Raw genomic sequence first — 15,742 nt, 5'->3', positions numbered from 1 at the left:
TGCAATAACTTGTTATAAAACTCTGGGTAATATATTGCGTGATAGGGGATGGACATGTTGTCTTACTGAAGCCAATATTGCAACAACAAGAACGGTAGATTCATTTTATGTATGTTCAAATGTACCTAGGACTAGAAATGCGCATCAGACAACTGTATGTATTTTGCTTGAACTGTTAATTTCGGATTATGAAAACTAAACTCAGAATATATAATTATGTCATGACTCTGTGACATTCAATGATTTAAAAGACTGGTGTATAGAGCCATCTCGACCACAGTTTCATTCCTGGCGTTCAATTATAAGTAAAGAACCTCTTCTGATTTTGATATTATGCTCATTTCATGAGTTAGATTTCGTACTTACGTAAGACCAGCAAATTTCTTTCTTTAATATAACGCAATTGATCAGGCACAAAAACAGAATAATGCAATTGTGAAGGGCGATGTTGGTGCCATAGGATTAACCAAAGATCCCATTTAGACAAATGGATGGTAGCTGGACCAGTAGTCAGTATACTAAAGATGAATTTGAAAGATTTTGTGGTTTGGGTCATTCTATAACAGATGGACGCCTAATGAAGACTCTACGAAAACACAAAAAGATGTCTTTAAACAGCTTTTAAAGGCTTTCTAGAAGAGTCATCAGATTTGTAAAAAATATACTCCATTTAGGAAATTGTTGAACAGGTGAGATATGTAAATAAACTCCAAGATATTGGTCTAAACAATACGAAAATCTTTTGAAGAAAATGCAAAACGAAGAAGAACCTGCTTTTTATAACCAAATAAAAAATAACAACTTCTTATTTTGGCCGCAAAATGAAATTGGAAACGTCTTTGTCAACAATAAGCTAGAGAACCTTAAGAGTGATTGCGATATCTTTTCTAGACTTTTCATTTATTGTCACAGTAGACAGTTTTACTTGGAATATTTCTTTATCCATAAAAAACAAACTTCTCATCCGTCTTTATCCCAGGATGTTTTGTTGAAATAGTGTTATTAAATCGCTGCAAATGAGTTTACTTGAAACATTCTGCGATTTGCTGATCCAAATTCGGACGCATTTCTCGTACGTGGGGCAGCAATGGTAAATTCCAGGTCACAAAATTGGACATTATTTGATGATTATGCAAATTATGTCATACTGCCTTACATAAAATCTTGCATCGATAAGTTTTCAAAAGACCTTGTAATTGATGTTTACTAAATGAATAATTTAAAGGCTGTGACAAGACAAATGAAAGGTTTTTGTGCCAGATGGAAAGGTGTTGGTTCTGGTAGAACACCAAGGGTTTGGAGTAGTTTTCTCTGTGAAGATGACAACGAAACGAAATTGTTCAAGTTTCTTGCTGACAAAATTGCTTCTTTAAAAGAGACTAATAAAAATGTGTATGTTACTCATGTTCGCATTCATTATGAAAAATGTCGTAAAATGTAATTATAGGTAGTACTGACACAGATGTAATAGTTTTAAGAATTGCAGCCATCGCAAAACTAGGTAGAACACATTGTTGATTGGTTATGGAGGTAATAAAGACTTTTGTTGGCTTCCTGTACGTGACATATCAAATTAGTTTTGTCCTTGTGTAGCTGCTCTTCCTTTCGTCCATGCATTCAGTGGATGTGACACTTTGTCGAATTGTCGTGGGAAAGGGAAGAGGTCAGCTTGGCTAACAATGGAAGGTTTTTTTCAGATTTAAAGGAGTTTGTTTTTGGCTTAAGTATGAAGCAAGTCACGATGTGAATTGTTTGCCAGGAAGCAGCGGCATTGTGATGCAATTCCGCCTACAAGAGGTTCTTTTCCAGAGCACTTCAAAAGAGAAGTAAATCGAGGAGGAGTTTTTTGGCTCAGTCGTATTCATGTATTTGACAGGTGCATTTACCAAGTCATGAACACTTGGGTTGGATGAAAGAAAGAATCAATGACAGTTGGAAACCGAAATGGACTTCTGTGACTGCCGTTGCATCCTCGTGTCAGGAACTTTTGAAATGCTGAGGCAAAAATCCAGCTGTGTTGGTAACTGTAAATGCTACCGTTCTGGCTTTCCTTGAACGGGTTGTTGTATAGGCATCTGTCAGATAATTATAAGATCAGCAACCTGTCTTGGTAACCAACCTAGGCATTATTACTTAACAAAGATTGTTATCACTTGTTAAGTTGATGGAAATTATAAAAATATTTTCTACGTATTTGCCTCCATTTTGGAACCGGAAATCACTATTTTTCTTCATTTATGTGTTGTTTCAACGTACTTAGGAACTGTTTTAACGTTTTATCATAACTTACATTGAATTATACCTATAACACATCTTTCAAGGATTTACATCCCTTGTGAAGTTGCTTGATTGTATAAAATTTGAAATGTTTGACTTTTTGGCCGGCATTTTGAAACCGGAAGTCACCTTTAGTTTCATCAATGTATTGTTTAATCGTAATCTAAGAACTGTCATTTAATTTTTATCAAATCTAACATTGGATTTTACACATAACACACCTTTCAAAGGATTAACGAACTAAAGGCAATTTGTAATGACACCATTTCCAAAATGTGTGGTGGCCATCTTGAAAAAATTATTTTTTTTCTGGCCAGCAGCGGATTTTTTATAAGTATCATTTAGTCAACCTTTATACCAAATTTCATGCTTGTATCACGATTTGCACAATTATGTCCATAATATCTCCCACTAAAAGCAGGTCATTATTTGACCCCAAATCTATCAGCAACAATAAAGTCACGTGACCGTGAAAATTCAGTAAAACTACGGATGAGACAAACCTTATTTACTCACTAAATACCACTGTAGTTATAATAACTTATTTATCCAAATTATCTTGAATATTCATAGTTTTAACTCGTCAAAACGTACATATCAAATCAGAGTCCTTCATTCTTTATTTTATCTTCAAACTTGAAGCTTGTGTGAAAATTGTCAAGTCTCCTGATTGAAAAATCTAAATATTTTCGATGAAACTAAAAATGATGGGCTGAACTGAAATTTAATAAAGCATCTCATTAAGACAAACACTCGATATCAATATCTAGCCAATTGAATTTTGGATACGCAAAAGTTATTTTCGACACGAAGCGGTGTTTTGTTTGCCTATTTGTGCAGGAAGTTACCTCCCCTTGATACACAAGTCAAAAATAAAAACCCAGCAAAGTGAATAAAAAGGAGTTTACTTTACCCCAAAAAAAGTTGAAAAATAAATGGAATTCGATTTACAACTTTGTTATTATAATATTAAGAAGAAATACTACTGTGCTTTTTAGAGAAGGATTAAATGTAAAAATTAAAAACAAAATATGAGTAAAATTAAGAAATTTAAAGATATTTATATATATATATTGTAGCTTTTTTATATATATTAGCTCTGGCTTATGAAATTTACTTTGCTATTTTCATAAAGGTTTATATATTGGATCACTTCTTGTAGAATTTCTTTTGAAACACTTCTAATAATGTTAAATCCAATAAAACATATTTTATATAATTTAAAAAATCTTTCTGAAAATGGAAATAATAAATAATACTGACCATTAAATATTTTATATTCTATAAAGTGGGACCAAGAGTCAGACAATAAGTTTCTTCAAAGTAAAAAAAAAGCCTTAAAACTCAAGCCTTTGTTTCTTAGTGAAACATTACAGTACTGCTTAGAAAATATCCTAATATTATGTTTAGAAAAAGGTTTACCAAAAATTTTAACAGAATATTCTATCAAAAATAATATTTGATGTGAAAAAGACATAATTTTGAATTTTAAAATCATTATAATTATAAAATTCAATTATTAGGATAGCTAGAATAGCTAGTAGCACTTGCCTAATTTCTCAGTGTATTCTATTTAAGTTGAACGTATTAAAAGTGTTTGAGAGAAAAATGGGGCTTCAGCTGCTTTCAAGTTTATAATCAAAGTATTGTATATTTTACCTAAATCATTGGATATTAATCTCAGAAATGCAATGATAGTTGTTGGGACAAATCTTGCATGTCTTGTGCATTTTACTTAATGATCAATGATGATTAAATTTATCAAGAAATTGCCATTTAAATAAATCAATTTTGTTAGAACACATCTCTATAAATTTGACTTGATTTTGTGCTTTTGTCCATTCATTAGCTATCATTATTGGTCATATTTATTTCAAGTTAAATGAAATTTTCTAAGACGTAGTAAAAGTTTCGAACGTAATAAGGAATAGCTTTGTTTGTGTTTCACCTTTCCAATACTATGCAAATGACCCTGACACATATTTTGTAAGCGTTATATGACGTTATGTAGAAAAAGAAAACAATGTCAACGTCAATTTGTGTAGGGGGATCAAATAGGGTTTCAATTACTTTAAAATGAAGTCGTATGAAATTGTGAAAAACAACAATAATTATTTTAATCACAATTTCATACATATCTATTATAAATCAGTATTTAAGGGCATTTTTGAAACAGGTACAATGGAAAGAAGTTTCACTTTACTGTTTGAAGTAGAAACGCAACCAAAACCAGGTACAAATGGACATGACTGGTGGTCACTAAAATTGATGTATAACAGTAAAAAGTGACGCCTTCAAAATTGTTTATAACTATGGAATAGGGAACACGGTATCGTTTAAGAGTATTACCGTTCTTCCGTATTTGGATACTGGATACGCAAACGTTTTGGACAATCGACGTTTTGGCGAACAAAAAAGATGGCTGATTTTTCTGATTTTGTTTTGAACGGAAAGGATAAAGAAATAGCAATAACAGTGTATTTTTGATAATGTTTGTATGTAGTATTGAAACTATGTTGGTAATCAAAGAGCTGAAGAGCTCTGAGGGAAAAGACGGCCATTGTTTCAATTTTTAGGGGGTATCTTTTGATAGTCTACATACAACGAATGAACAAAAGAACAGCTAGAACATATAGAAAGGCTGACAATAATGAAACTAATTGTTGTTAAATGTTATTTCATTTCCCTAGTCAAGAATTCATCATAGAGACAATTTGGACCAATGAGATCTGCACCTTCTAAATGAAAACATTTGATTAAAGTTGGGAGTTCATTATCTAAAATTCAATTGAATTTGACAACTACTACAATATATTTTAGAAATTTAATTATGTACACCTGAACAGCAGGCTAAGACCATTCTCAATTTGTTGTGACAGTATTCTCAAGAAAGTGAGGACTGAAAAATCTATTCAGTTTTAATTTTCCATTGATAAAGTTCCCAGTTACAACTCTCATCACAGGGATACATGTTCTTATAAAATCAAATATGATTGATATAAGCTGTGTGAAGTTTGTTTCCAGATCCCACATTTTTATATATCTGTAAAATTCATGAATAAATAGCTTTAAACTACAAAAAGCAATATTTAAAAAAAAAATTAAAAAAAAAAATGACCACTACAATAATTATGTAGGTATGCAAAATTATTTTTTAATTGATGACTACTTATCATATATATACTTAATGTGACATTTTTAATGTTCAGATACATTAACTTTCATTTTAGTGGGTAATTACTCATCAATTGAGGTGCTCCTTAATTGGAGAAAGATTCTAAAAACATAACTTTACAGAAAGAATGAAAACTGCAGTTGCTCTCCCCAATCTCAATAGGTATAAACTACAAAAAGCAACATTTTATTTTTTTTCATTTTATTTAACCATTTCAATAATTATGTTGGTACACAACATTTTTTTTATATAGAAGACTACTTATCATATACTAAATCTCACATTGTAAGTGTTCAGAAACATTTACTTTGATTTTAGTGTATAATTACTCATCAATTAAGGTTCTCCTGAATTGGAGGAAGATTCTAAAAACAGAACTTTACAGAAACAATGAAAACTGCCGTTTCTCTCCCCAATCTCATGTATCCCCATTGACATTGTTTACCGCGAAAGTTGACCTACAAATCATCTGATTATAGCCTCAGATTAAAGCATTGCATGTTGGTGTGTGAATCATCTACACTACAGCAAACATCATTAGATTTACATTTAACAAATACGGATTTTAAATTAGTATACAAATACTGTGAATGATTTTTATAATGAATAAAGGATATCCCTTTTTAGTGTGGCATAATCCAACAACGACGTCACTAGGTTAGATATATTTAGAATATTTCGTAATACTGATTTTTCCGGACTGTAAAAGAAACGTATATAGTGTAAGGGAAAGCTCAATATACGATAATTTCACGAGAAACAGAAGGGAAATGTGTAAAAAATGTATTTAAAGTCAATCTGTTCTCCTTGTCATCAATTTCAGTATGACATTTTGGGGGGTTTCCAAACTATCAAAACAAAATGATTGACGTGAGGGAATGATACTCTGGCTAACCCATTAGGGAATTGACGGCTTGAAGCCGTCTTTCCCAAAAAAAAAACCTACAAATTGTAAAATTCAATTATAATAAAAGCATGACAAGTTGAAATAAATACTTTAAACGTTAATCTTCTCACCGATTGATTTGGTGGACTTTTTGACGTTACGGATGACTGTTACGCCACCTAATTACTCCCCCTTGCGATTGTTACTGATATATAGCTTGACGACAACGGACGTTTCCAAGGACTTGCTTTCCAACTGGGAATGGGACAAATTTTGCGATCAATGTTGTGAAGGTTACATCACAGACGGTGTGTCGTTAGTGTGGGTCATTTGCATAACTAGATCCAGTCAATGAATATGTGGCAAAGACGTGATGCATTTACCAAAATGAGTGCAAATGATCCGAATAAAAGAAGAAAATCGTTAAAGGAATAAATATTTAATTACAGACTTCATTGATAATTTACAGAAATAAATATTTCACAAGTGACAAATATGGAACTAATGTAAACGCGCGTGAAGTCCCCCGGTTGAATGGTTAGCAACGTCCGTACATGGATAAGCAAACCCCAGGGGCTATTAGTTTTGTAACAATGTGCGTTAACCAATCAGATTCATAGAAATATACTAAGCCGGGATTAAGGATATCTATACACTTATACTAAAGTTTTTGTCTGGAAACAAAATGTGTTCGGAGGAACACGACGTGATATCATGATACGGCTGCAGAAATGTTGCAGTCGTATAAAAAGTCGGAAGAAGACGAGAAAAGGTGTTTTCTCTAGAAACCAATTATTTGTTGAAAACTCGTCCTCCAAACGTATACAGTTATGCTATAATCATTGACACAATATGGTTTCTTGTTGATCCAGATTTCAAAGAACTCTCCAGTTTAAAAAAAGGTTTATTTTGAATTTTTGATTATTTTGTTTCTTACATCAAGGAAAACTAAAGATGGCAAATAATATTGATAACATTAAAAATTACATTTAATTCTGTTGAGATAATTTTTCAGATTATCTTGTAGATTTTTTTCATCGATTTGTTTCTGTTCATCTGTTTCATGAAACTGCTGTATCGAATCACCAATAATTTTGGGTATTTTTGCAGCAATTGCAGTTGGTATTTTTCCAGCCTTAGATGCAATTTTATCTGCAAGCCTGTTTAACTGTGGTATCACTATTTCAGTTACATTCTAAAACAAATGTGAGACGTCATCACAGGGTATTTAATGATCTTGAATATGCTTGTAATATGTACGATATAATATGTTTTGTATAATGAAAGAAGAAAGAAAAGAAAACAATATACCATCGTGTAAAAGCTGATAGCTATTCAAATAAAAACTTTGACTTAAATACGTATTTGTTATTCTTAACTATCATAAGCAAATATTAGTTTGAAGTGCATTTAGTTTTTGATTTTTTTTAGCGTATTCTGCAATTTGTGAACAGGAACGTCGTGATATGGTTTAGTACGTTGTGCTATATATTTTATCATTTGTTTCACCAAGATGAAAAGTAAAAACAGCTTAAACAAATAAAAACTATTTATAACTCAACTGTGCATACCTTGTTGAGTTCATCTTGTCGAGCGAGTGTTTCTATCAGGCCGTCTTTATATTTCTCAAATAGAGTATATTGAAGTGTACCATGTTTGGCATCATGCAAAACTCCTCTAAAGTGGGTTTCTTTATTACAAATCCTTCCGATTTCCATAATACTGAGCTCGATTGTGGAGACCGATTTATTATATTCTTGGTCTGTCATTTCACCTGCTGTAGCATGGCCATAGTCTACATTTCTTATCTTAACCAATGTTTCAACTGTCTGCCACAAAAAGCAGAAGTTCTGAAGAATTACTTTGGATAAATAGGGATCAAGATGTGTAACTGTTATCCCTGACATTGCCGCAACAGAGCAAATACTATGCATACTTCCAGGACTCGGTCTCTTTTTGTGATTTAAACATGGTAGTTTAAGGGCATTGAACATCTGAATCCAATTGGTCTGATCCAAAATTGGGCGATTGTTTGGAAAAATGTACCGTGATGACGGACATTCACAACATGGTGTATTATACTGCCAGAGATGGTAAATGTCGTGTTTATGATTGTTCAAAAAATCTTCTAACGTCTTCCCCTGCTGATTTAAACAGCTGTTCCAGAACACATCTAGACAAAAGTTAACCAGTAGACATCTTGCCAATGTAAGGTCAAGGATGTCTGTGTGCAGTCCAGGCCTGGCAGTACTACAGCAATAGTCAACTGATCGTCCCGATTTATGACAAGGTTTCGTCGATGTTCTGTCAAATAACAGGTCCATCTGTTGACCATGTAAGATCCGAGGTGTTCTTGATGGATTATAGCCATTTGGACATTGACAACACCTTGAACTGTTATGTAAATGATATATTTCGTGTTGATTTTTGTTTATGAACTGTTCAAAACTGAGCCCGTTGTTTGACAGATCCAATTCTACTAAGGATATCAAGGCATCTTTAGAATGATCAACAACAAGAATTGCATGTCTTAAAAAGTTTTCCTTTAGTCTTGATGACATCGTTCCGTTTATTTCTGAAAAAATATTAAGTAATTAACGGTATCAATTTATAATTTTGACTATTTCATGCATGAGTTGACTTTAATATGTTAACAGGTAAAGGTTAAGCAGTAGTTAGATATAGTTTTCTCACATAATTTGAATGACGTACGTTAGCCAAAGATTCTAAAGGAATTTATACAATTAACTTAAAAATAATAAATAGTTATTTTTCTTATTATATTTTAAAAAGTATATATAAATTAAAACGGTAATATTTACACTTTCAGAAGATGTTATACTAATAGATTTGGAATTAATTCTTAATTATTTCTATTTCTCTTTCATTAGATTTATTTTCTGTCACTGCTTTTGTATGGCATCATAATATACTCTTGTCCTTTTTTGTATTATTGCCAAAATTATTGATATTCAAACAATCTTTCATTAATGCTCCACAAAAAAAGGTTAAGGCCAAATACCTTCTGCAAGGAATGTATCACTTTATAGGATTGAAATTATCCGTTGAACCAAATTTTTGGGACTTTTGGGAAAGTTTCATCCATTTGTTTTCAACATTTTGTAACAAATAAATGCAGATTGTTGCTATGGTTACACCTACAAGAGTTTCAAGTCATATGAAACGAGAGACTGGTGAAAATAAAGTCAATCCAATTCTTTAACCAATGCATGCATATATCATAAACTTAGCTGACTATGCGGTATGGGCTTTGCTCATTGTTGAAGGCCGTACGGTGACCTATAGTTGTTAAAGTTTTTGGTCTTTTGTGGATAGTTGTCTCATTGGCAATCATACCACATCTTCTTTTTTATATTAGCCTGCTGTGCACGATTTTATCATTTATGATGTATCCATATCGTAGTATGGTAAAACAATAGTTATCAAAGGTACCAGGATTATAAATTATTTCATTTGGTCAGTGTTGTTGTGTAAATATGGCAGCTAATTTATAGACGTGTTTTTGTTGATTGTCACCTTTGTAAACAGTCAACAAAAAAGTATGAATATTCAGGTTAGCACGTGTATAACATGTACAGTAAGTCATATATATTGTATCTGGATGACGGAGCGATGTTTACGTTTGTAGACTCTCTATGGCAAGCCGTTTTGCTATTTATTGAATTTCAAGATATCTCATATAATATATAAAATATCTCTTATAATTATATGTAAGATATCTCTTTTCAAATATATAATATCTTATATCATTTTAATTTTAAAAGATATCTTATATACTTTATAAGATACCTTATATAGTTTATAAGGTATCTTCTTAAGTTAATAAGATATCTTGTAAAGTATATGAGATATATCATAAATATCTTTTATATAAAATATCTTATATGATCCATAAGATATCTTCTTCAGTTTATAAGATATCTTATATAATTAATGAGATAACTTATATAGAAAATTATATGAGATATCTTTTAAACTATATCAGATATCTTATAAACTATATAAGATTTCTTATAAACGATATACGATTTCTTATAAACGATATAAGATATTTTATAAACTATATCAGATATCTTATATCATATATCAGATATCTTATATCATATATCAGATATCTTCTATAATATATATAATATTTAAGAATTTTATATAATATATTATTGATCTTAAATAATCTGTTTTGTAAGATATTCCCTAACAAGATATCTTATGTAATATAGAAAATATCTTATACACTTTATTAGATATCTCATATAGTTTATAAGATATCTTAAATCACTTATAAAATATCTTCTAAAGAAAATTATAGGAGATATCTTATAAATGATGTAAGATATCTAATAAACTATACAAGATATATCATAAACTATATAGGATATCTTATAAACGAAATAAGATATCTTATAAATTCATTAAGATATCTTATAAATTGTATAAGATATCTTATAAATTGTGCGCGTTTCGTCTACAAAAGACTCATCAGTGACGATGGAATCCAAAAAAGCTAAAAAGGCCAAATAAAGTACGCAGTTGAAGAGCATAAGTTTCATTACATTTGGTTGAGGCAAACTAAAGTTAGAGAACGGAAACCAATTTTGGGACGTATGGATAGACGAACGGACGTGCAGACGGACAAGGGTAAACATTAATATACATGAGGCAAGGCAGGCAAACACTTGACCGGAAGCCTCTCTTTTGTATAATTGAAGAAATCAAAATTTCAACTTGAAACAAAAATTCACTAAAAATATATAACCCGGTGTCATATGGGATTTTGAACCCCCTAATAAATGAACCCAGGGTCAAAATACCATGCAGGATAATGAACAATGTAAAATAAAGTTTGTTATTTTATTCTCCTTTTAATGAAATCCTAGACAATGTACTAGTATTTTGATCCTAGGGTCATATTTCCCATGTGGTATTTTGAACCCCACCATGGAAAATTGAATCCCCCTGTTACAGATAAATATAGTATTGCAAATAATCAATTTGTTGGCTATACTTTCTTTAATTTAAGGATTTTGGTAGGGGGTCAATATATCGCAGGGGATCAAAATATCATGGCTAAGTGATTTTTTTCAAAACATCTTTTTAAACATGTTTTATACATACACACTACTTATTGGAGTATTACTACTATGTTAAGGAGTTAGAATAGCTTGAATTTTTGAAATTCAAGGTCTATAGTAGGGAGTTCAGTATACTATGGTAGGGGGATCAAAATACCATGGCAAAGAAAAAAATTCAAAATATCTTTTTCATCATGTAAAATACATACAAACTACTTATTTGTGGCATTATTGCAATTTAAATGAGTTACAATAGCTAGAATTTAGAATTAAGATATGTCAAAAGAGGGGGGGGGGGGGGGCAACATACCATATTTTTCACCTCCAATTTCAAAATGCTCTAGCAATTGCAACTCATTTAAATTGTAATAATACTAAAAAAAAGTAGTTTATATGTATCTTACATGCTAGAAAAGGTAATTTGAAAATTTTAATTAGCTATGGTATTTTGACATCCCTGCGATGGTAGTTGTCCCCCTTTTTACATCTCTTAATTCAAAATGCTAGCTATTGTAACTCATTTTTATTGTAATTATACTCCCAACAACTCGTTTATATGTATTTAACATACTGGAAAAGATATTTTGAAAATTTTTACTTAGCCATGGTATTTTGCCCCCTTGAGTATATAGAACATCCTTTTGTAGACCTTCAAATTAAAAAATATTTCTATTCTAACTCCTTTATATAGTAATTATACTCCAATAAATAGTTTGTATGTATTCAACATGCTGGAAAAGATGTTTTGAAAATTTCCCTTAGCCATGGTATTTTGCCATCCTGCGACATATTAAATCACCCTACTATTATAGACCTCTAATTTCAAAATTCTAGCAATTAAAATTTCTAAACATAGGTATTATACTCCAATAAGTAGTTTGTATGTATATTACATGCTGGAAAAGATATTTTGAAAATTTACTTAACCATGTTATTTTGACAATGTCCCCCTGCCATGGTATATTAAAATCCCTACTATACACATTTAATTTCAAAAATTCTAGCTTTCAAAACTTCTTTACATAGTAATTATACTCCAATAATAGTGGAGTGACCAAGCCAACAATTTTTCAACTTTAATGGACCACCCTAGCTGCAGGCTAAATTATGACTTTTTGAAAAGAGAAACTTAATTCTTTAATTTTTGCCTGGTCGTAGACTTGAAGTATGGTGCATTTTTTAAATAAGGTCAAAGGTTAGTGATTGAGTTTTTCACTATTGTCAATTTATTTCACAATAAGTTATAAAAAGTCTCCAAAACATATCTGAATTCTTACTAAACAAGAAATTCATAATGAAATAAACTGTAAAACTTCATTTTCAACTCAATTTGAAAATAATGAAACCACCAAATGCACATTTTAAAGAATTCAGACTAATGTAGCAACAAAATAGAAGATGGAACAACCGAATCTCAATTCATTTTTTTTTTTACATCGCATGTACTTCTAAAGATACATTTCTGAATTTTACAGCATTTATAAAAGAATCGAAGTCAATTTGGTTGTTGCTTTGATGTATATGTATTGCCAGTCACAAATATTTCACAAGGCAATTAAATCAAATGAGTTTAATGATGGACTAAAGTTTCAACTTATATTCTAGCTCAATGAACGTTTTAGGTTTTACATGCCTTTGCCTTACAAAAGCATACATGGACACCTTAGAAAGAGTGGTTGTATGGTGTATTTTAACAAACAAAAGGCATGACAACTTTCGGAAAACTGACAACAGTCATCGTTTTCATCGTTGTCTTCTTCCAATATTGCTCGGTGAGTTAAATAATTTCTACAACCATCAGACCCTTCACATAAACAAATATTGGTATACGCGGATTTCTGTTGGTTGCATACACAGTTGTTACTGCAAGCTGTTTTCCCTTGTCCGTATACGCACAAACAAGGTCTTGAAGGAATTTCAAATCTACTGACTTAGGTCCCTCAAAGAAAACCGAGAGCAAACCGTTTTTACCCTCTAACCAACTAGAGACTGTCAACCTGGCTTAGCAATATGATTCAAACTTGCATTTGAAGCATAGCACGTGGGATGTGCTTTAAAACGTGTTTTCACTTGGGGGGAACTTTCACAAGACTGGCGTCCTTTGTGGCGGCAAACTCCAACCTTAGCTTGTTTAGATCATCATGAAGATATCTAAACTTTCCCTTCGGATCATACAATGAGGCGATAAATGCACTTCCAATGTTAACGGCGATTCCAAATCTCCAGTTTGAAAACTTATCGGATTTGGCACAACTTTTTGGAATTTTTGTCCTCAATGCTCTTCAACTTTATACTTGTTTGGCTTTCTAACTATTTTGATCTGAGCGGGCCATCACTGATGAGTTTTATGTAGACGAAACGCGCATCTGGCGTATCAAGTTATAAGCCTGGTACCTTTGATAAATATTATCATAACTTTGAAGATTGAAAGAAGAGCAAATTTCCTCTTCAAGGAGATGAATTATATCACATTTACAACATTTCCACATGGTACCATCATCATGGAAAACAGCTGAAGGTATGGAACTAATAGAATATGCCAATATCCTGACTACAGTCTCATTTTCACGAACATTACCAAGAACTAAAGCACGACGAACTTTTTTTACTGAGTTTATATGTGCCTTATCAAAGTCACCTGATTTACACTTTTTTTTAGGTCTTGATCGTATCATCGAAAGTATTGAGAGGAGACCTCGACATAGGACTGAAGAAGACATGGGTTTCAGACTCATTAGAGCAGCCTTCAACAAAAGATTTAACCACCTGGTTGCCACGTACAAGAGATTTAAGAAGATAATCATGAATTTATTGAGGCTTTCATTTCTGTAGAAATACTAGTATCTATCAATGGCTAAGGATGATCGGCAACGTTACATTGATCGGTCATATTTGAATGGATATACCCTATCAAATCAGAGACTTTCTTTTTGTCTCGTGTCATTGCCGTTGGCTTGTTTTCTTCGTGTTCAATTTCTGCATCTGTGGCTAATCCCGATCTTGATCTTATTTCAGAACTAAAATACGCAAGGATGTGTCTTGTAAGCATCCATCGAAGTACAGCGTTTTTTCCTTGTCAGTCCTATGATGCCTCTACAACCTTTAGAATCTTTAATAATAGTTTTCTCTGTAGCCATATCACTCCGGATACTATTTAAGGCTCCATGTTTATGTCTGATTGAAAACTCACCTGACATAAAGACAGATTTTACCGTTTCAGACAATTTCAACGTATCAAATATGAAGGCTGGTATCCACCTAGCATAGTCCGTCCTATTGGTAATGAAAAAGCATCGCAACATTGCAGATACCATTTTCAAATGTAAAAGCCACTACCCATTCCGTTCAGCCCTAATGTTCTGTAACAATATCTCATATGCACGAAGAAACATATCCCAAAATGCGAAGATTGGTGATAGTTTACAAGAGTGTATTCTGAATTCTTCAAACAATGGCAACATATGTTCTTTAAAATTAGAAAAAAAAATGTGGAATACCTTCAGCGCTTTTGTGTGTTTCAGCAAATGAACTGTGACATACATTTGGTTCAATTTTAATTAACGATTTTCGTCTTAACACCAATTGAAGAATGCTTTTAAAATTGAACAAAAGAGCCATGAGAGCTAGCCTCATATACCAAAGTTCGTCCTCGAACACGTCTGGAATAGACCATTTTACATTTCGGTAACAGCATACAATTAATTGTAAAATGTTTGCACAGCATATTGTTGACTAGCACGTTTTGACATATCTAAACATTTTTTCATAGTTGTAAATACTATTGCCATGTCGAGGCTTGGCATCTATAACAGGGGAATAGGCTACAGACGAAATTTCTGATTTAGCCTTTTGTAAGAACTGGTCCAAAATGGAACAATTTGTTGAGTGCTTTCTGCAGAAAATCATTAATGGAATCGAATCTAAGTTTTGTCTCGAAAAAGTCACAGAAATACCAAAGACAGGGCAGATATATCTCGGTTTTCGATGACACAAGACACGATCTTCCCATAAACATTATAATAACGAGGAGGTCCATACCGTTCTGTTGGCTTGTCGAAAGGTGAACATGCCATAAGGTTGGTATTCGAATCTTTCAACATCAACGATCTTTCTAGTCCCCGTTTAACATTTCTGGAACTCATGTGGGCGTTTAATGATTCGTTTTGATACTGAAATACAACTCTAGCCATGGAGTAAAATGTATTTTTACCATCGATTTTTTCAGCATTTAAGTCAATATTTTCTGCTCCCTCCTGTATAATACGACAACCTTTTCTAAATACAGCAATACCATTAGGTAAATAGGACATG

General features: G+C 32.1%; 1 protein-coding gene across 1 annotated transcript in view; it reads right to left on the bottom strand.

The window, feature by feature from the left end:
- Positions 1-15,742, bottom strand: part of LOC139500471 (uncharacterized) — a 37,120-nt gene that overhangs the window by 14,095 nt on the left and 7,283 nt on the right. The window contains exons 2-3 of the mRNA XM_071289209.1: positions 7,910-8,913; positions 7,326-7,533 (exon numbers count right to left, since the gene is read on the bottom strand). Coding sequence (XP_071145310.1) covers positions 7,326-7,533; positions 7,910-8,899 — 1,198 coding nt within the window. The 5' untranslated portion in view covers positions 8,900-8,913. The remainder of the gene's footprint in view (positions 1-7,325; positions 7,534-7,909; positions 8,914-15,742) is intronic.

Source organism: Mytilus edulis, chromosome 13, assembly GCF_963676685.1.
Source record: "Mytilus edulis chromosome 13, xbMytEdul2.2, whole genome shotgun sequence".
Classification (NCBI taxonomy): domain Eukaryota; kingdom Metazoa; phylum Mollusca; class Bivalvia; order Mytilida; family Mytilidae; genus Mytilus; species Mytilus edulis.
Note: the sequence above shows the minus strand (reverse complement) of the source record. Positions and strands in the feature narration are given on the sequence as shown.